The sequence below is a fragment of the Caloenas nicobarica genome, chromosome 17 (assembly GCF_036013445.1).
Source record: "Caloenas nicobarica isolate bCalNic1 chromosome 17, bCalNic1.hap1, whole genome shotgun sequence".
In the NCBI taxonomy this organism is placed as follows: Eukaryota; Metazoa; Chordata; class Aves; order Columbiformes; family Columbidae; genus Caloenas; species Caloenas nicobarica.
In genome coordinates this window covers 10,942,359-10,963,311 of record NC_088261.1, presented here as the reverse complement: position 1 = coordinate 10,963,311, position 20,953 = coordinate 10,942,359, and the positions used below count along the sequence as shown (strand labels likewise).

General features: G+C 51.3%; 1 protein-coding gene across 1 annotated transcript; it reads right to left on the bottom strand.

Annotated features, from left to right (window-relative positions):
- Positions 1 to 2,259: 2,259 nt before the first annotated feature.
- On the bottom strand, positions 2,260 to 19,704 carry FKBP6 (FKBP prolyl isomerase family member 6 (inactive)). Its single transcript, XM_065647225.1, has 7 exons — positions 19,662 to 19,704; positions 19,050 to 19,252; positions 17,704 to 17,823; positions 16,904 to 17,098; positions 16,471 to 16,580; positions 13,282 to 13,372; positions 2,260 to 2,293 (listed from the first exon to the last, which is right to left on the bottom strand). The coding sequence occupies exons 1-6, from the start codon at positions 19,675 to 19,677 to the stop codon at positions 13,294 to 13,296; spliced, it is 723 nt and encodes a 240-aa protein (XP_065503297.1). The 5' UTR covers positions 19,678 to 19,704; the 3' UTR covers positions 2,260 to 2,293; positions 13,282 to 13,293.
- Between the last annotated feature and the right edge of the window lie 1,249 nt (positions 19,705 to 20,953).

Sequence of the window (20,953 nt, the reverse complement as noted above, 5' to 3'; positions counted from 1 at the left end):
GGATTGGAGGGACCTTCCCAGCTCCCCCAGTGCCCCCCCTGCCATGAGCAGGGACATCTGCACCAGCTCAGGTTGCTCAGAGCCCCGTCCAGCCTGGCCTGGGATGTCTCCAGGGATGGTTCAGCCACCACCTCTCTGGGCAACCTGGGCCAGGCTCTCACCAGCCTCAGGGCCAACAATTTCCTTTTATCCAGTCTGAATCTCCCTCTTCTAGTTTAAAACCATCACCTCTTGTCTTATCACAACAGGCCCTGCTCAAAAGTCTGTCCCCATCTTTCTTATGAGCCCCTTTTAGGTCCAGAAAGGCCACAAAAAGGTCTCCCCGGAGCCTTCTCTTTCTCTCTTCTCTTCAGACCTATCTTATCACAACAGCCAGGACGCACAAAGTTCTCCGCTCCTTGTAGGGAAGAGACATCAGTGTCTTAAAGGAATTTAGCCAAACGATTTGCACAGGAAAAGACCAATATCCAGATTTAAAGCCCATCAGAAACGATGCCCTGATGCACCCGCCTTTGGCCAAGCGTGACGAGGGCGGCATTGCCATCTAGTGTCCAGCCAGGACAAAGGACTCGGTGGGACACCCACCCCTGTCACCAGCCAGCAGGGACCATGGCGGGGACAGTTTTAACACCCTCCCGGGAAAGAGTAACCGTGAAGAGCCCGGGGGAGGCTGCAGGGCAGGAGGAGGCCCTGGCCACAGCGGCTGCGAAAGCCCCAGCGGCTGTTTGCCCAGCGAGAGCCAAGGCTGTCAGGTTTTAATCAAAGGAAGGGACTGGAGCTGCCTGCCCAGCTCTGTTAAAAGTCTCACCAACCACCTTCCACACAACGCTTGCTGTTCAGGTGCGTATTATCCTTGAGTGCTATTCGCCAAGACAAAGCATCACAGTGCACGACTAGAAGAATTAGCATCAAATAACTGTTCCTTTCTGATCAAGGAAGGCTCTTGGAACCTTCTGGAAAGAAGCAGATCGGGGGGAAAACAAAACAAAACAACTCATCACTGGCTTGTTCTACAGAGACAGATGACAAAACCCAGGCCCTGCACTGACTTTGGGTCTCTTTTCCTCCCACAGCAGCGTTTGTCCTCCCAGAGCCCCCGCCAGCCTTTCTGCAGCTGCACAGAACGGGACGACCAGCAGCAGTGCCCAGAAACGCTCGCACGGTGCCGCCAACCCAAAGCTTCCCTAACCCCTCTCTCTCCTCTTCAGGACATCCTAGGGCGAGGGCATTCTATTTTGAACACCGTCAGAACGTGGTGGTGAGGAATCCAAAAGCCATAAAGACACTGGCAGAACAAGAACGAGTCAGACGTTTCTCTCCTGGCACAGGAGATCGCACGGTGACCACAGCCACCTCCCTGCCCGCAAGGCAACACGGCAGCGAACCACGGTTAGAAGACATCACCCTTCCAAACTATCCAAACACGGGCAGGACAAATACCATGAAGGTATTTTATGTTACCAGGTTCCTCCTCCTCCTGGCTGGTCTTGCATTTACCTGCCACTCTCACTACGCAGCATTTGGTTTTGCATTTATTAAATCCCAGCCACACCACAAAGGCCACGTTCAGAGAGACACGGGGAGCACCCAGCGGGTTCTGCTCTAAAAGGAAAGAGACTCGATCGAAGGTAGAGGAGTTGGCAGTATTTGTAGGAGATAAAGCTGCTACTCTTAAGTAATTTGAAGTTTAGTATCAACATTCACAGGAACATTCAGCCAAAACAAAGCGCCTAACAGGCTGCTGCCCAAGAAGGGAGCCAGCTACACAGCAACGGACCAGACCCCCTCTCCAAATTCCAGCTCCTTACACTGGAAAAAGAGACATTAATCACTCTTGCACAATAAACTGGCACAAGTCCTGCCAGCCTGAATTCTCACTTTGGTTTATTTTCTCAGAACAAAAGCAACATCAAACATAATCGTTTTAAAGAACAACCTGTATAAACAAGACAAAACTTCAGGGCATCCTGCTGCCATTTACAGTTCCCTAAAGCAGCCCAGCACCTGCAGGGGTGTCCGGGAAGAGTTTTCTTCAAAGAGTGCGCGAGGGAGAAGAGAGGGCACTGCCCCTTCTGCATACAGCACGGCTCGGTTCTTCTGGAAACAGCCTCAGGATATGGCAACCCAAACCAACTGCAGGAAAATCAGGTTGTGTGTGAACACAGAACCTCCAGGTCACACTCCACAACACGACGGTGCTCCCGCCTCCGTTCCCAGAGCGCGGATGCGATGCAGAGATCTCCGTGTGCCCGGGTCTCCTCCCAGAACCGCTCTCCTCATCCACCGGGAGGCCCTGGGATAACAAAACACCGCAGTCAGTGTTCCTGCAGGGACCACCTGGATATTTTATTCCATTTTAGCATTAAAAAGTCAGTTGTTACTACAGTGCTCCTGAAAGAAACACCCAGAATTTGTGTGGATTAGCACAAGTAGAATGGGTGCAGTGAAATCCCCATAAAATTCCTTCAACTTCCTCACATCAGGCTGGGAGGAAATTGAATATTACGTGACAAGAACTCCAAACTAGCAAGTGCACCTCAGAGGAGCCCTGAGGCCACCTCTGCTCCCCAGCACTGTTCTGGGGAACCCAGTGCCCGACACTCGCTCTTGGCCTTCAAGGAGACAAGTCCTGCGTCTTCTAGAAGCTTCACCATGCTCCTCACCTGGGATTTCTATTGCTTCTCACCATTTTTGCTTCCTCCCACCTTTCCCCCTCGCCCACAGCCCTTTCTGGTCGTAGGGCCACCCCACTGTGACACTGGCCACGGGTCACAAAATCCTCCCGGCATCTGGTTCTTGTTTGCTCCCCCATCCCCATCACTCCCACTTGCAGTCGGGTCCTCACCAGCCCTGACGTCCTGGCACACCCTGAGAAGGTGGGGGGTTCAGTGCCCAGCGAAGCCTCTTCCTCTCACCTGTCCCCGCAGCTCTTTAGTGTCACGAGAGCTTCACTCAAGGGAACCAGCATCTTGGCGTGGGGTCCGTTGTCTCCAGATACAACCCGGACCTGTTTCTGAGCTGGGATTTTTCTTTTCCCCTCTGTATTTCAAAGGGGAACCTCTCGGGTCGCTGATCAGGACTCGGGTCACCTATCTCACCCTCTACATGGCTACGGTTCCAGGCTGCCTTGCTGCCAGCAGCGCTGCTGCTCCTCGCCCAGCCCCGCTCTGCCTCCTGTGCCCGCAGAACCAGCCCCTCCTGCTCCCCAGCCCCACAGCCCGCTCCAGGTGGCTTCCAAGTGCTGCTCGAACCCTGCGAGATCTGCGGTGCACACAATGGAACGTGGAGGTCCCTCTTGTCCCCAAAGCCATCAAGCACCTGGGATAAATGCCCACTGGACACATATTCACGCTGCTTTCTGATGTGCCTGTTATTTATTTCAATGTTCTGCTGCTCACGATGCTGCCGCAACTGGCACCTCTGAGATAAGGCTACGGGGGGTATTTTCCCTGATTTGTTGGGTACAGATGGTACCAAAACACCGTTGGGAAGTAAGAAATTGACTGCATCCTTCTGTCACCCACAGGAGGAACAACGGAAGGAATAAAATTAAACAAACGACAAGATAACCCATTATCCGCCTCTCACAGAAGTCCTGAGAATCACGGGAGGTACGTTCAGAACAGACCCCATCTTCTCTCAGCTCAAGAACACCAGGAACCCAAACCAATTTTTGCTGCTCTTGCAGCAGCCGTAGCCACTCCAGCTTGCTCAGCGGCAGCAGCGATCTCCGCAAATGTAAATCAAATTACCAGTAGCGAATGGGGAATCCTGCTCCTTAGAGGATATCGACTTACAGACTGCTAACCAGCAGGCAAAAAAAAAAAAAAAAAAAAAAAAAGCAGTAATTGTCAGGAAAACAGATGCTTTACAGACTAAAGGATGCGAAGATGAAGGATCACGTGAGGCTCAAAATACACACCTCGTTCATTAGATATCCTTGAAAGGCACCGCAGGATCACGGGATAATTAGGGCTGCGAGGAACACCAGCAGGTCTCTAGTCCCAGCTCCTGCCCAGCGCAGGGTGAGCTGTGAAGATCATTCATCTTCCTCCCGTGACCCAAAGAAGCCGGTTTCATTCAGTCGATACGCTCAGAGCCACACGGAACCCGTGACTCAAATGCCACCCTGCCAGAAGAGTCTGAATTGGGACAATGGGCCTCTCTCAAGGGCTGTCCCCAGCTTAGAGTCTGGGCTAATAAAAGCACAAAATAGTCGAGCAGCTTTAAAGATTGCCAGAAACACCAGCAGAGCCCAGCACAAACTGGGATTCACGGTAACAAGTCAGTGCAGTCACTGTCCTGGCTCACCCAGACTCACAAAATCCCACCTTACGGGCTCATTCTGGCCACCTTTTACTGCCAAACCTTCCAAAACTGGGGGTTCATAGCGTTCTTGTAATGCGAGATATCCACACTCTGTGCTTTCTGGTATCTCCTCCAACCAGGAGGAGGAGAGGGAGCTTCTGAAGGAGAAAAACTACTGGAGAAGACTTCAGCTGATCTCTTCTCTTTGAAAATAAATCGGAGATAGAAACACTTAAATCATTTCTTCAGTTCACAGCATAAAGTTCTAGCAACAAGGACAAGCAAAGGAAGGTTTCTGTGGTGGGGAAAAACAAAAAAAACAACACAAAACCCCAAACCAAACCAAAACAAAATCATTATATTTGTGCTGCAGTTCCTGTGCGTTATCAGAGAAAAGCGTCTTTGCTCCTCTTAAAATGCGGCTGACTTTACTCTGCTACTTGTCAGTCTAATATCATCCTCGTGCAGCACTTTCTTTTATGTGTCCCTGATAGGCATACTTAAAAGATAATCCTTAAAAGATAATCACTTGATGTTTCCACTGGCTGTTAGTGGTGGTTTGGGGTGTCTATCTGGGTATAAAACCTACAGCTACTGAAACTTCTTGTGCACCATAAAAACAAAGGATCAAACCGTGAGTCTTCTGGTTTCATGGCTGCTATTTGAAGTAATAAAGTCTTTACACGGAGCTAATTAAAAAAAATATTCAAACTGAAACCCTAAAGCCATTTCAAGGAGTGTTTGATCAGTTCATCTCTTTCATTTCCACCTAATGGCTACACAATCAAAAGCGAAGCGGAGGGGAAGCCCACGGCCCTCAAGACGCAGAGCTGGATGATGTTCAAAGCGTTTCTGCTCCTGCAGGTAGAACAGCGCGCTCCAGCCACGGCTCCGCTCCAATGTTTGTTTCCTTCCCTTAACAGCAGGTTGGCAGCAACTCAGCCACGCAAACCAGCCCGGCACACGCTCGCTTTGATGTTCAGACACAAGTCTGTTGGTACCAGCTATTTTAATTCACGCTTCAGAAAGACAAGGCAGTCGGGCATCAATTTACAGTAAGCGACATGCCAGGTCACAGGTCATTTATATTCACAGCCACCTTTACTCTGCATTAAAGCTATAATTAACAGTTAATGCTTAACTAAGGCTTTAAAATTTGTTAAAGCTGCTTTCTTGCAAAAAGAACTGCTGCTGCCTCTTCCCCAGCTCCCCCTTCCCTGGCTCCATCTCTCGCAGGGCTGCGGGGAAGCATCACGTAGGCACCAAACGCCGCAGGTAAGATTTTTGCCAAAGCAGGAGGAAACTGGAAAGGAAGACGCGTGCGCTGCGAGCCCAGCTCCTGCCTGCTCGGCTCTCATCACGCCCGTGCTCTGAGCAGCAGCGTGGCGTTGAGATCACCCCCGGGAGAACTCGGGAGGAGCAACCAAGTCAGCAGCTTCTCAGAGAGAGGCCTGAAGGCTGGGCTGGCTCCTGCACCCGGAGAAACACCTCTGGGAGACGTCCAGGAAAATGCAGCCTCCACGTATCTGTTGTGGGAGACACCAGACTTTTTTTTTCAGCACTTCTGTTCATGGGATTTTCACCGTGGAGAAGAAAGAAGGGAAGTTTTGAGTTGGTAACCAGAAGGATCCAGCCCATCTTGCGTCACACGAGCACGCTGGAAAGGCAGATGTTAGCTGCAGACGTTTGGAGTGCAGATCAGCAAAGGAGCTAAAACCTTGAGTGGCAATTGCCTGAGAAATGCTCTTCACTCAAACCCCAACAAATCCAAAAGGAATGGCCACTCTGGAACAGCCTGGAGGAAAACCGTGGCTACCGGGAGGGGGACCAGCTCCTTCCGAAACCACGCAGACCCCACCAGAGGCTCCTGACAGGCTCCCGTGCTCCTGAGCGGCAAGAAGAAAACCCAGCGGCAGCCGGGGCAACATCAGCCCCGATAACGAGATGTGCTGGGCAACCTGCCCCGCTACGAGGGGAAGGAACAGCTATTTACACCGCCAGGCTGTCAGGGTTTTATCTGGACAATTACCAGAGGGAATACGCCGTGTCGCCAGCCCAGGGAGCCCGTCTCGGAGCGCGCAGATAATCACCGCGTTAGGGTACCACTTATCTGCTCTCCGCAGAAGTGATTCTGCCATCAGCCACACCCTCGTTTCTCTCTCTGGTGTGTCGTTCGGGGATGTCCGGCTGTTAGAGCTTCAAGTGGATGCACTTTTATGGTCAAGATGACCGTGACACCATCTTCAGAGTGCGACGGCACCCAAACACGCAGAGCGCAGAGACTCCCCATGGCCAACAGCTCGAACGGGCTCAACCGCCCACCGCAGCCGCACCGCGCGCCCGGGTTCACAGGAGAAGGTGCAAGGAGCAGATGCGCTATTCCTCATCTATATGATCAAGCTGTATGAACTTCCACTGCCATCTCAAGATCTGCGCTTACAGGCTTTTTTCTCAGGATGTGGGGTTTTGTTTTTTTCTTTTTTTCTTGCAAGTCAATTTGTCACAATCCTCAGCTCTGCGAAGGATCCACAGTGAGTTTCAAGCGCTGCCTGCGCACTCGACAGACAGCTCAGTGGCAGCAGGAATTCTCCAGAGATCTTTAACAAGTCTCGACTCAAAAGACCCTGAATACTGATGACATGCAGCACCATCCTGAACCTGAGGTGATGGAAGAGGGATCTGTCAGGTCTGCTCAGATCTGTGATAGGACAAGGATACCCAAAGCAAAAAGGAGAAACAGAAAGCAGAGCTCTTTCCCAAGTATTTCTAAAAAAAAAAAAAAAGTCCCTCAAAACAGCATCCAGACAGAGCAGCAAAACAAGTTGTTCATAGAGCAAGAGGTCTCGCAAGAGGGACAATTATGGGAAGGTGAAAGAAAGGATGAACTCTTCAACACACACTTCTGACTCTGAAAGAACTTCAGCCAGCAAGTCTGGGCTGCAACTGATCCTCACGGCAGCTCCCAGCCCTTCAAGAGCTCAGATAACTCTCATGTCAATAATGCTCAGCATTCTGGCAAATCAACAGGTCCCCGATCAAGCAGGGTGGGCAGGGGGAGAGACACATGAAGGTCATGCCCACTCTTACTGGAAATAACTCTGCAATTCTGCAAACCAGCTCACAGCAGTGCCAGGACACTCCCTGTGTCTGAAGCAAAACACTTTTCCCAAAGCACCGTTCCCCAAAGCCATTGTTGGCGTCTCCTGCCTCTCGGTGCTGACAACCACAAACACCATCTTTTTGCAAAGTGCTCTTGCCACGACATCAGACAGCGCAATGGGCACCGTGGTGCTGCCCAAGCAGCGATGCAGCCCCCGAACCCGTCAGCTGCTCCATGTCGCTGGGACAGAACAGACACCCCGGGACGGGGCTGCGTTTGGGGAACAGCACTTGGTATCTCACAAGCAGAGGAGTGTTTCCCAAACCCACAATGAACAGTTTTGAAGGCACTTAGCACTCTTTTTGTTAACCTCAGCTGTCTCTGTATCATCACAGCTACCACCAACATGCCCAGTTAGAGCATTTTAAACACCGCACAGTGTGTCAGCGCTTCACCACTCACCCCGGCTGGGCTCACCAGCCCCTGACCAGCACCAGCACCCCCTTACAATCCGGAGAGCATCTCCCCTGAAGCCCAGGGTACCAGGTCTCTAAAAGTTTGCAGTTTCATTTGAACAAAGCAGTGACTGTGGAATAAGTAAAAAAACCCAAACAAACAAAAAAAACACCACCCAAAAACCACCAAACCAAAACATGGAATGCCCTCCCAGGAAAAAAAAAAAAAAAAAAAAAAAAAAAAAATCAGGCACCAGGGCACTGTTCACACCACCATCATCCAAGGTTTTTTTCTTCCAAACTGTGTGTTGAATCATAGAATCGTTTTGGTAGGAAAAGGCCCTCAAGATCATCAAGTCCAACCATAACCCACCCCTGGCACTGCCCCATGTCCTGAGAACCTCATCTCCGTCTGTCCAACCCCTCCAGGGATGGTGACTCCAGCACTGCCCTGGGCAGCCTGTTCCAATGCCCCACAGCCCTTGGGGGAAGAAATTGTTCCCAAGATCCAACCTCAACCTCCCCTGGTGCAACTTGAGGCCGTTTCCTCTGGTCCTGGCGCTTGTTCCTGGGGAGCAGAGCCCGACCCCCCTGGCTCCAAGCTCCTTTCAGGCAGGTCAGAGATCAGAAGGTCTCCCCTCAGCTCCTGTTCTCCAGCTGAACCCCCAGCTCCCTCAGCCGCTCCCATCACACTTGTGCTCCAGCCCCTCACCAGCTCCATTCCCTTCTCTCAACTCGCTCCAGCACCTCAAGGGCTTTCTTGGCGTGAGGGGCCCAAAACTGACGCCAGGATTCCAGGTTTGGCCTCCCCAGTGCCCAGTGCAGCGGCACAATCACTTCTTTAGTCCTGCTGGCCACGCTATTCCTGGTACCAGCCAGGATGCTGGTGGCCTTTTTGGCCACCCGGGCACACACTGGCTCATGTTCAGCCGCTGTCACCAACACCCCCAGGTCCTTTTCCACCAGGCACTGGAACACACTGCACTGCCCTCTGGTCCCTGTCCGCAGTTCCCTGCACGCCATCGTTAGGTCAGACGTGTCCCCGTGATGTAACGAACCAGGGAGCCGTGCCCGGTGTCCCTGCCTGGGCACACGTGTCCAGGGCAGCCCTGGCCATGGGCACTGCAGCCGCTTCTCCTCTGCCGGCTGCTGAAGAGACCAGAGCACACCCGCCTTCCAGAGCCGTGTGACAGGTACCACCACGGGCACGGGCTGCAGAGCTGCTCTGAAAAAAGAAAGATTCTAGAAGAGGGGAGAGCTGGAGCGAAACCAAAACAAACCAAAAAAAGACAACTGAGCTACCTTATTAAAGCTTTTCTCCTTCCTCTGCTTAGCAAGGAGAATGCTTAATTAAGCCATCCTTCAAGCCCTCCCACTCACTCCAGCGATGCGCAGCATAGAGCAGATATTTAACAATTTCCTGCGCAGCACAGGACGTCTCGGTGGGACAATAATTTGCATATTCGAAAGGCAAAGTGAAATTGCCGGTTCTCTGTTGTTGAGCTTTTCGCGGTGGGGAGGGACAGTATCAGCAGGAGGCACGTTTCAGATCTGCTCAGTAATAAGGGAGAGCAGGAGGGGAAGGAACAAGTTGCTGTTTACTCCAAGTCTGGAGACTTCCCAAGGCAGGAGCTCTGACTGCGTTACGCACATTCTGCTCCCTTTATTTGCATGTCTCTTTCAGCTTATTAGGTCAGTTTAACTGGCAACTGCTGCTGATTTTAAGCCCAATTATAGTCACTTCTACCTGGTGACACAGCCCCAGTTCTGCACCCAATTCTCAGCAATTAATGGCTCCCGAATTGCCAGACCCTGCTGTTTGTAGCCATCTCAGGCTTGACCTCAGAGTCAGTTTCCTGCCGTAATTTCAGCATTGTTTGTTTTCCCTGGAACATTTCCCTGTGTGCTATCAACTACCAAGACCACTTCTGTGTATTGAGCTCATACACAGGAGAGGCAAGCTTTTGGCCCACCTTTAATTAAAAAAACAAACAAACAAACACCAACAACTCAGAGACTCATCTGTCTGGAGTGAAATTATCACCAAGAACCCTTTACTAGAATCCAGACACTTCCAGGGAATTCTTCCCCACCCCTCAGTATTAAGTTCTCTCGACTGTGAAGGACCACAGCAACGCAATGATGAGAAATTCTGCCCCTGCCTCCCCCGTCCATCCTGCAGGTTGGGGACACCCAGGGGGACTTGGAGCTGCGCACGTCCCAGGTAACCCGGCTCGACACGTGCTGCACCACACCAGGTGTGCAGAGGCAGATAAATAACCCAAAGAGGGACAAGCTCGAGACCCAAACGACTGCGTTTGCCAGGAGCTGCAGCACGAGGGATTTAAGAAAGTGTCTGTGCTTCCAGTTCTCCCTCTGAGTATTTCTGAAATCCTCCCGGAAGCATCACAAGTGGCCTAGCATTTCACCAAAGAGAAGATCTATTCTGACCCGAAACTCTGTTAAAAAGGAAGAAAGTGTGCTCTGAAAACAATGTTGTCTGTGGCAATTAGAGGAATTGGATTCTACAGGGAAAGGGACAGAGAAACACTGGGCAGAACGAGGATACACAAGTGTGTCTGGGTTTGAGTGTCGTTATGCAAAATGTACAACACAGCCCTGGATTATTTGGTACAGAGAAATGAAGCATTTGTGCCTGTAACGGAGCGACCTCTGCAGAACTCAAAGGGCCCAGCAAACGCCCCTGGGTGAGCTCTGATGGGCACAGCAGTGTGCTGGGGGAGAAAACGCCACAACTGCAGCTCCGAGTCTTTTAGCTGATAAAATGGGTAACGAGCCAGGTCACAGCTCATCCAGCACCTGCAGCTGGTGTCAAGGAAATTTCTCCTGAACCCTTGTGATTCCACTGGATCCTTCAACACGAGCTACAGGTGGTGTTCACAGGCCATCGACCAGCCAAACGCCCAAACCAGAAAGGCTGCAGCAGCCCTGCCAGACTGAGCAGTACAGCTCGTGCCCTAAACTGAACTCACACAAAGCTGTCAGAAAACACCAAAGAATGTTCTGCCTCAAATCAGAGTAATGAGCGGTGCCTTCGATAGCGAGCAGGACCTCCGGCTGGAGCTGCTTTGCTCCTCTACGAAGACATAATGAAGTTTTGAAGCAAGACGCAGCAGCGAACCCAGCGCCAGCTCGCACAAGGCCCTGCCCTGCGAGAGCCTCCTCCAACCAGGGGCTGTTCTTGCCCTGAATTAACAGGAGATTGTGTGTCGGTCTCAGTGAGTTATGTTTGTCTGGAAGACTTAGGGGTTTTTTTGTAAATACTGTAACTAAAATCAGCTTCAAAGAAGGTGAGAAATCACACTGACTGACAGCTGTCCGTCAGCTGCGTCAGGCGGGAGAGCTCCCGGGAGGCGCTGCCACATTTGCATGGGAAGGAGTCAGAGGAGCAGCTCAGCCCCATCCTCACACTTGCCCCCAGCAGAGGTTTCTCTTTGTCTCTTCCCCTTCGCACTCCTCAGTCTCCACTAACCAAAGTCACTGTTTTACTCGCAACAGCAGCTTTGTGCCATTACACCAACAACGTGCACATCAGCATCTCTGCCAGCTGCTTTTTGGGAAACAAGAGGCCACACAGCCTCACCAGTGGAGGACCTAGAACCATAGAATGTCCTGAGCTGGAAGGACCCACAAGGATCACGGAGTCCAACTCCTGTCCCTGCACAGGACACCCCACAGGTCACCCCGTGTGTCTGAGGACGTTGTCCAGTCTCTTCTTGAACACTGTCAGGTTGGGGCCGGGACACCTCCCTGGTAGGACCTGCCTGGTGACCCAGCTCACCAGCACGTTCATTCGGAGTTCCCACCACAAAGCAGGACCGGCTGATCCACCTATCAACATGAGAAGCTGCCCCGGTCAGGCACTGCCGTGTACCACTGTCAGACACAAGACCAGGTCCTGCAGCTTCCAAATTGTGAGTCTCAAACTCAGCAAATGGAGAATTGGAGCCTCCTGACCAAGTCTGGGGCCATGGAATTCCTGCATACGTTGGTGAGATCACACATCATGGAATCAGTTTGGTTGGAAGAGACACTCAAGATCATCGAGTCCACCCATAACCCACCCCTGGCACTGCCCCATGTCCCTGAGAACCTCATCTCCGTCTGTCCAACCCCTCCAGGGATGGTGACTCCACCACTGCCCTGGGCAGCCTGTTCCAATGCCCCACAGCCCTTTGGGGAAGAAATTGTTCCCCAGATCCAACCTCAACCTCCCCTGGTGCAACTTGAGGCCGTTTCCTCTGGTCCTGGCGCTTGTTCCTTGGGAGCAGAGCCCGATTCCGCCAGCTCCAACCTCGTTTTAGTTTTAAATCTGCTTTCACAGGTACTTGCCTGGGGGTAGGTACCTGCTAAGAGGTGGGATCAGTCTCATTTGAACCCAAAGCAGCAGAATTTGTGCTCCAGGGCAGTTCAGCCCAGCTCAGAGCAGGGCACTGGGGTGGCTGGAGGGGTGCAGGCTCCGGCAGGGAGGCACGTCCAGCCAGAGGAGGGTTGTTTTGCTTTTGGAAGCAGCCGTTCGATCAAACCTGTTCCTCAAATACCTCAACAGCCTCACAAGCACCGACAAAAGAGCCAACCTTAAAACACCAACCTGCAATCGCACTGCTACCAACGGCGAGGCTGCCACTACTCGTTTCACATATGAGGCGCTGCCTGTGCCACCTGAGAGGGAACAGCAGCCAAGTGACAGCCCCGAGCTGCCGGTGCGTTCTGACAGACGGCTGCTGTCATTTTCCACGGCTCCTTCCCCAGGGTTTACCCCGAGGCAAGAGACCAGCCAAGATTTCCACTCCCCCTCAACCTTCCCGAAGGTTTTGACAAAAAAAAAAAAGAGAATGATCAAAGAGCCTTTGTGCATTTATAAACCTGTCAATTTTGCTAGAAGATTTAAGGCTTTAAAGAGTCCAAAACATGTATTTGAAAATTTTCTATACAAACACGTTTTTTAATATTAAAAAACCCCCCACAAATAAAATATTTAGATTTTTCTGAAGTGAGGCATTCCAACAGCTCCAGACAGGAGCACTGGAGGGAAGGAGGAAATCCAATTCTTAAGTTTGACAGGAATAATTTTTTTTTTGTTTCTTTTAATTGGCAGAGAAACAAGACTCCACAGCTATTTCTTCCCCTGGCGCTGACAAGGAGTAGCTGGGATGAGCAGCGCAGGAAACAACAAACCCAAACTTACTCAAGTGGTACCAGTTCCAGGTTCCTGTCCCACACCAGTGGCGATTCACCTGCCATCAATTTACCCACTGTCCTACGCCGTTGCCATTACCTGATATTTTGCCTCTAAACCGCTCTCATGCAGAAGAGAAGCAGGTTCTCCACTTGAAAACACCATTCTGACACAACAGAGGTCTGGGGAGACCTCATTCTTTTTCATGACTTGATTACCTTTATTTCTGGTCAGCCAGAGGAAGAGTTGAGGGAGGCGAACATTCGGCAGCACATTTCTTTCTCCTTTTCCACGTAGTCCTTGTAGCAGCTGCAAAGCAGAGCACAGCAAAGCGTCAGGGGCTGGGGACTGTCCGCCCAGCCAGCAGTGCCACAATCAGAAATATGTATTATTTTTTCTAGATAGATACATTCGCCTAACATAAGCGTGTGCTCACAACGAAGCAGCAGCTCCTCCATTCCTTCTTTCTGCCTTGTCAGAGCTGGAAACATTGTGCCTTATCCCCAGACCTTGGGTCTTGGTTCCACTGGTGACTCTTAGCCAAGCAGAATATTTGACTATTGGTAGCCAGAAGGTTCCTACACCAGTTTTTTTAAGCATGTGATGATGCAGATGAACCCCTACCCACAGCCTGCAGCCTATTTTGGTGCGTCCTCGTCTGTGCCGCTCCTTGTGTGAGTTCCTAGCAGGAGCCATCGTCCAAGCGCTCTCCCCAGGATATCCACCTTGGCTACTGCACCTGGGCGGAGGATGGGGAGGGGACGTGCGTCCAGACCAAGAGGGTGACAGGGCAGATGCTTCATCCTCCATCCTCACTTCCCTGCCAGGATCACATGGACATGGCAAAAGCTGCCCAGGCTGCTCCAGTTCAATCGCAGCTTCCCCAGCACCCTGCGCTCCCACCAGCAATGAGCTCTCACCGGTGAGGAATCGCTGAGCCAGAGGTGACTCAGTTTGGGCACCGTCCCAGGGATCAGCGGCTGCCCATAGGGTCAGCCTTCCTGCATCTGCTACCAAATAAGGCCAAAAGCAAAGGGTTTTGCTGCAACACATAAGAAAGAGCCCAAGTGAAGCGCTGGCTGATGCTCTCTCAGGCCCCCACCACCAGCGCTGCGTCCAGCACCTCCCAGTGCTTCGGTCAATGCAATCCCAGCACACCAAGTCTCTCCTACGAAATCTCAGACAGACATTGCCACAACTATCCACACCGAGAAGATCACGGATGCCCACCCAGACCGTGGATGGTACGCTCACATGCCACCGCAGCAGGAAATCCAAGAGCCCCACATTTGGGGGCATAGATTCGTGTCAGATGTTGGAACAAGCCCATTTGGTTCTGTATTTGATGCAATGCAAACCTTTGAATAAAAAATGCCAAATCCAGCAGCAGAATTTGCACCAACCAGACCAAAACAGCCGGGACCAGACAAGCATTCCACAAAATCTTCACCTCAGATTCTGCGTCTTTTTCCCTGCGGTGAAGCGAATTTTGCCAAGAACCCGGTTCACTTGTGAAACAGATGCGTTTCCAAGTTTTGTTTCAGACAGCAAAACAATTGATTAACACACAGCACTCCTTCTGACAGAGTACAAACGTACTCAGTAAGGAAGTGAAAAGCCTCTAAGAACAAGATTTTGATTCATATTCCATTTCTGAAGCATTTGCCAGATCACAATATGAGTTTTCTCAGGCAAAGCAGTTCGACACCGTTAAAGGATCTAGACCGAGGCATGGCATAATTAACAATACCCAAAAACGTTGTCTTCATCTCTTTCATACTAATCCCACTCCTTGTCTAGTAAAAGCAAAAAAGACACCAATTTTAACTGGCACAGAAGCAGAAACTCCGAGCCAGCAGTGGTTTGACGCGTACTCAGCGCATTGACACGCGTGTCAGCCCTACGTGCTGCTGAGACGCAGTCAGAGCCGACAAGCTGCCTGCTGCTCCCCCGAAGTGATGCCGGGTGCTGTCTTGCAGTACGGCCCCACCAGTATCAGCGAGGTTTCTGCTTTACCTGCCAACATCTTCCAAACGATTCTATGGAAACACATGAGGCTTCTAGAATCACGACTTCTAGCACCGTTCATGAGTGACGCCGACACCCCCCATATCCCCAGAGTTCACGAGCCAGATCTGCAGGGGGTTTCAAAAGATGGACCCAACATGTTACAATTACACAAACATTTACGAACCATTTAACAAATTATCAAGTTTTAGTAACCTTTTTATAAACACTATGTTCCCTGCACCTGCTGTATGGACTATAAGAGCTCCATTCATGGGCGGTTCATGGTTGCAGAGATAAGTGATTTCAAATCAGGTCCAGCTTTTTGAAACCCCCTGTATTTTATAACAATGTGCGCTCACTAACAGGTTGATTGCTACATCCCCAGAGGCAGATCAGGGGGAACGGAAGGGGTTTATTTCCGATCTCCAGACCAGCAGCTAATACTGCTTTCAAGTTCTTTGTACTTCAGAAGTAATAGAAGCTTGAAGGCTTGGTGGTGTTAAAGGCGTGGATATACAGGACACACCGTGACAGCCCTCTACCCAAACACCGCCCGGTGAAGCACTCGGCCCACGAGAGCGGCTCTTCCAGCCGCACCAGCTGCTCTAAGTGACGTTACTGCTCCCTACAAACCCTTTTGCAAACGCCTACCAGCGACACACAGAAGAAGAGGGTTTGTATTTGGGGGCTGCTTGGTGATGTCTGAAGCTGGGAACTGCGCCACCTCCTGCACCCATGAACGGTGTAGAACAGCACATGCTTTTGGGAACCAGCTCGTGCTTCTGCCAGTTCCAAGGGGAGAGCAGAACGAGGGCAGAGATCGACGTTAGTCATGTTTTGGTGGGGCTGGGGCATGACTAAAGCTGGCAGGACTGTGTATCCTCAGCCTGCAGGCCAAGGGAACGTTTGCTTTCAGGATTGCTCGCTTACTGCCTCCAAGACAGCAAGAAATAACATTTAACCAATATTAGTATCTGTAGCACTGTACACTAAAGCACTTGCAGTGCTTAAGAGCTGCTGTAATTAACCACCGCATCTTAAAGGAAATGGAAATCATGCTGATTAATCCAGAACGTTATTGGCTCGAGCGCCAGTCTGCTGCATTTCATTGGTTTTGAGGTATTTGAGCAGCTCCTGTCTCCACCTGCTTACATGGAGCGTAACAGAGAAACTGCGGGTGCTCTCCGATTCTCACCCATCACCCGTAACCGCTGCGTCTGCAGAACGTTTGAATCAGCCATCCCCACACTCAGACAAACCTTCTGCATTTTCCCAAGTCATTTACTGACCCAATAGTTCTGTGTTTTGGTTTTTTACACATTTTTTCAATATTTTTGAGTGGTTGTTTCCAGCCTAAGCACTCTCTCTTCCCCAGGGATGGAAAGGAGTTCTCTCACCTTGCCAACTTTTTCAGCTCATTGCTAATGTCGTGGTTAAATGGCTGTACACGTTGAGCTCTGACCAGGAAATCCCGGGCTTTTTCGTATTCTGTCATGCAGAGACAAGCCTGCCATGGATAGGAGACAGATGTGTTGCAAGATAAATACAGACTCCTCGCCATTCTTCAGGACTGAAACATGTGCAACCACAACCATTTGAGAGGCAGACCCAGGTAGCTCAGGAATCCCCCACAAAAATATCTGTGTGACAGATTTACAGAGAGCCAGATTTTCCAAAAAGTCACCTGTAGACAAATCACCTCGACTGCTGCAGCAGCTTAGGAGGCTTGGCCCAGGATTTAGTGGCTCTCCTGGGTTCATTCGAGGCTCCCCACAGTCAGACCAGGGTAATTCCTTGATGTGGCTACCAGAGGAATTTAATTTTGCCCACCTGGCCACACCTGAACAGTGCTTTGGCATTCCTGTGGTCAATCTCCAAGGCCTTCTCCCCATATGCCAGAGCTTGGGTAGGACGTTCCAGTTTCAGGTAAATAAGTGAGAGATTCAGCAGCACCAGCAACTTGGAGGCATCAATCTGACACCGCTCGGCCTCACTGCATGGGCTGCGACGGAGGACGGAGAACGCCTGAGGAGACATGGGAAAGAAAACCAGTGCACAACAACTTCTCCCCACACCCAACCTCAGCCTCCCCTGGCGCAACTTGAGGCGGTTTCCTCTGCTCCTGGCGCTTGTTCCTGGGGAGCAGAGCCCGACCCCCCTGGCTCCAAGCTCCTTTCAGGCAGGTCAGAGATCAGAAGGTCTCCCCTCAGCTCCTGTTCTCCAGCTGAACCCCCAGCTCCCTCAGCCGCTCCCATCACGCTTGTGCTCCAGCCCCTTTCCCAGCTCTGTTCCCTTCTCTCAGCTCGCTCCAGCACCTCAAGGGCTTTCTTGGTGTGAGGGGCCCAAAACCGCCCCCAGGATTCGAGGTTTGGCCTCCCCAGCGCTGTGATGTTCTCTTCCCTCTCAGAAAAGGGTTCTGCCTATTTCTGCCAACCCTCCTCCTCCTCCTCCGTTTACCACAGCTGCTCACACAAAAGCAGGTGCTTAAGATCTGTTCTTAAATATCAAACTATGCTTGGAAAATATAATGAAGTTACTTAATCTCAAAATTGTTATGGTAAGCTAGCACATAATAATCACTGCTTTCACAGCTTTTCACAATAGAAACCACATTTTTTCTGGTGTCATACCCTTTTGTATCTGTCTTTGGCATCCTCAAAGTGTTGCTTACGGTAGAGGTAGTTGCCAAACTTTCTCTCCGTGTCTGCCACTTTCAACACCTTTTGTAGTGGAAATGTATCCTGCTGCTCCTGTATAAAGAAATACCTACATTTCAGCTCAAACAAAAGGAAACAAGCAGAGAGCTCAACAGGAGAGTCCTGCCCAGTCCCCTTCTATTCACGGAGCAGGAGCCGGGCCGGTGCCAAGGCCCCCGCGGGGTCCAGCCAGGCCACCAGCATGTGACATTTCCCTTCGCCAGGCTGAAAGATGCCACTGTCCTTGTGCGGGTAACTCCTGGTTAAGAGCATGACCAACCCAGTCACGGAATTCACAAGGACCAAACGGACTCCAGGGCAGGGAAAAAGTAGGAATTTGTTCTTAAATCCTGCCCAACTCTCTCACTTGCTCAGCCCAGAGCAGCCCATTACCACCAGCGCTGTCGCTGGCACAAAAGGTGATGCTGATTGAAAGGCTCCATCACTAACGGCTCAGCATCACCCGCAGGGGCTGCCCTGGGCGGCTCCGGGACCAGCCTGACACCCACACAAGACACGGACTCAGCAAAACAAAGAAACCCCAACAGGAACAAAAAATATTTTAGAAAAAAAAAACAAAGGACAGGTTTTCTCCTGGGTTTCCAAGTTTGAATCAGCTCCCAGAGAGGTCGCTTAGCCAGAAAGGGCAGAGAACCGGCACGAGGGGGAATGAGCACCTTGTAACAAGTGTTTGCTCACAGGGGTCTGTGGGCAGCGAGGAGGGGGTGAGCAGGGCCTCCCTCAGCAGCGCTGCTGCCTGTGCCCCACAGCCACGGCCCAAAGCCCTTTCCATGGAAACCAGGAACACTGTCACTCACCAGGGAGGAGAGCAAACATCGAGGGAGCCCTTGGGAGAGCAGCCAAGAAGTAGAAAGAGAGAGGGTAGGCTAGGGGGGGTGGGCACTTGAACACAGTGGACTGAACAGGGTTTTGTCCGGCCAGCTCATTCCCGCTCCTTCAGAGAAATTCCTTGAAGCTGGTGCCCTCTAGTGAAACCACGAGGTTTCTTGAAAAGCTAAAAATAACTGGAAGTTGTTCAACCGACTCCAGCACAGGGAGCAAACAAAGGGAGCAAACAAAGGCAGCACCCACGGCTCCCCCTGCACAGGGGACACGCAGAGGGACATTTGTGTCGGAGCGGAGCCAGCAGCCAGGCTCTGGGTAACTGCACCCGCAATTCAGCTGAACGCAGGTAACACATGAGCAACAGGAACTGGAAGGAAAGGCAAGAAAGGTTTAGCCTCCAGATTTAGGTCTCAAATCTTATTAAGGCAACTCACAGGAGTCAACTCAAAGAATGCGTCAGATTCAGCCGAGTCCAGGAAGTCCAGCACCTCCACTTCAAAGACAACCGTGGCGTTCGGGGGGATGAGGGGGGGACAGCCCTGCCGCCCGTAGGCGTAATGCGGCGTGAAGACAAATCTCGCCACCTCTCCCATCTTCATCGTCAGCAGCCCAATCTCCAGCCCTGACAGCGTAATGTCTGTCACAACAAGAAACGGAAAGTCATGAGAATCACAAAGCTGGAAACCCCTTCAGGCTCCAAACAACAATTTCTCCCAAAGCCTGGAGGGAAAAATCCTCAGGAACTCATATCCCATCCTATCAAGGCAGCCTGCTGTGGAACCACAAGACAGTTTGGGGCCGAGAAAAACAGGCAGTGCCGCGAGCGGCGCTGGCACTGCTGCTCCTGCCAGCGCTGAGAGGGCAGAGGGTGACCGGTCTCAGACTGAGCAGCACCGGTGGGCAGCAGGAGCCTTTTGGACTCCATTAGCAAGCTTGAAAGGTTTCAAATAACCTAAAGATACTAAACAGCATTTAAAGTGACACAGCTTAAAGGGCTGGCCTTCAGAACCCCGAGTCCCAGGACAAATTTTTCAGCTCAAACCCACCTTTTCCGAGTTTCATCAGCCCAGGACTCTTGCTGTGGCAGTTTGTGCAGAAGGGCTCGTCCCAGCGTCCCAAGTACCCGGAGTACTTCACTGTGCGGCCCAAAGAGAGGAGTGGGGAGGAAAGCAAGAGTTTAATTTCATATGTAATAACATTACCACTGGAAGCACATGGGGGGCTGATTTTATAGAATCAGAGAATCATTTTGGTTGGAAAAACCCCTCAAGACCATCGAGTCCGACTGTTAACCCACCCCTGGCACTACCCCATGTCCCTGAGAACCTCATCTCCGTCTGTCCAACCCCTCCAGGGATGGTGACTCCAGCACTGCCCTGGGAAGCCTGTTCCAATGCCCCACAGCCCTTGGGGGAAGAAATTGTTCCCCAGATCCAACCTCAACCTCCCCTGGCGCCACTTGAGGCTGTTTCCTCTGGTCCTGGCGCTTGTTCCTGGGGAGCAGAGCCCGACCCCCCTGGCTCCAAGCTCCTTTCAGGCAGGTCAGAGATCAGAAGGTCTCCCCTCAGCTCCTGTTCTCCAGCTGAACCCCCAGCTCCCTCAGCCGCTCCCATCACACTTGTGCTCCTGCCCCTTCCCCAGCTCCGTTCCCTTCTCTCAACTTGCTCCAGCACCTCAAGTTCTTTCCTATAGTGAGGGGCCCAAAACTGATGCCAGGATTCAAGGTGCAGGCTCCTGCTTTTCTTCCTTCTGCTGTAGAACAGCAGAGGCAGCACAAACTGCCTTGTCTTTATACCAAAAATCTAGTCACATCCAAGTAGCCAAGTGATGATGATTGTGTTTTAACAACAAATAAAACAGCTGCCTCAGTCCTGATGTCTTTGTAATCAAGAGATGAGCTTTTTTCTTGCTAAGAACTGGAATGGAAACTTCAACTGTAGACATTAAAATGCCCCAATTATTTGCAGAAATATGTAACGAAGCCTTTCCCAACCAAAGCTGGTGCCCTAGGAAGAGAAGCAAAGCGGGGAAATGTCCCCATCCGAGCTCGGTTACTCCCCAGGGAGCTGCATGGGTAACTCCAGCTCTCACTCAGTTCGCAACCCCGTTGCAACGGGCTTCCCTTAACACAGCACCAGGCCCTTGCACTTCAGGAACCCCTTTCAGCTTCAAACTTCTCTGTGCTGGGAGCACAGGTGGGACCTGGAAATCTCCCTGTTCTCAAGGTCAGGATGCCCTTTTATTTAATCTGGCAGCCAGGAGAACTTAAACAGAGTATCCCAGCTGCTAAAAGACTGATAAGGGAGACTAGTCTCAGAAAGACCTACTACTGGATAAT

Bases quoted from the DNA above. Each gene is read 5' to 3' on its own strand.
- FKBP6 (XM_065647225.1), bottom strand. The intron at 17,824-19,049 runs GTGAGTTGCCTT...TTCTTTATACAG, and splicing joins CATTCTTTGAGTTGACTCCT to GAGCAGCAGGATACATTTCC. The intron at 13,373-16,470 runs GTGAGAGAACTC...TCTGCTTTGCAG, and splicing joins GAGCTGAAAAAGTTGGCAAG to CTGCTACAAGGACTACGTGG.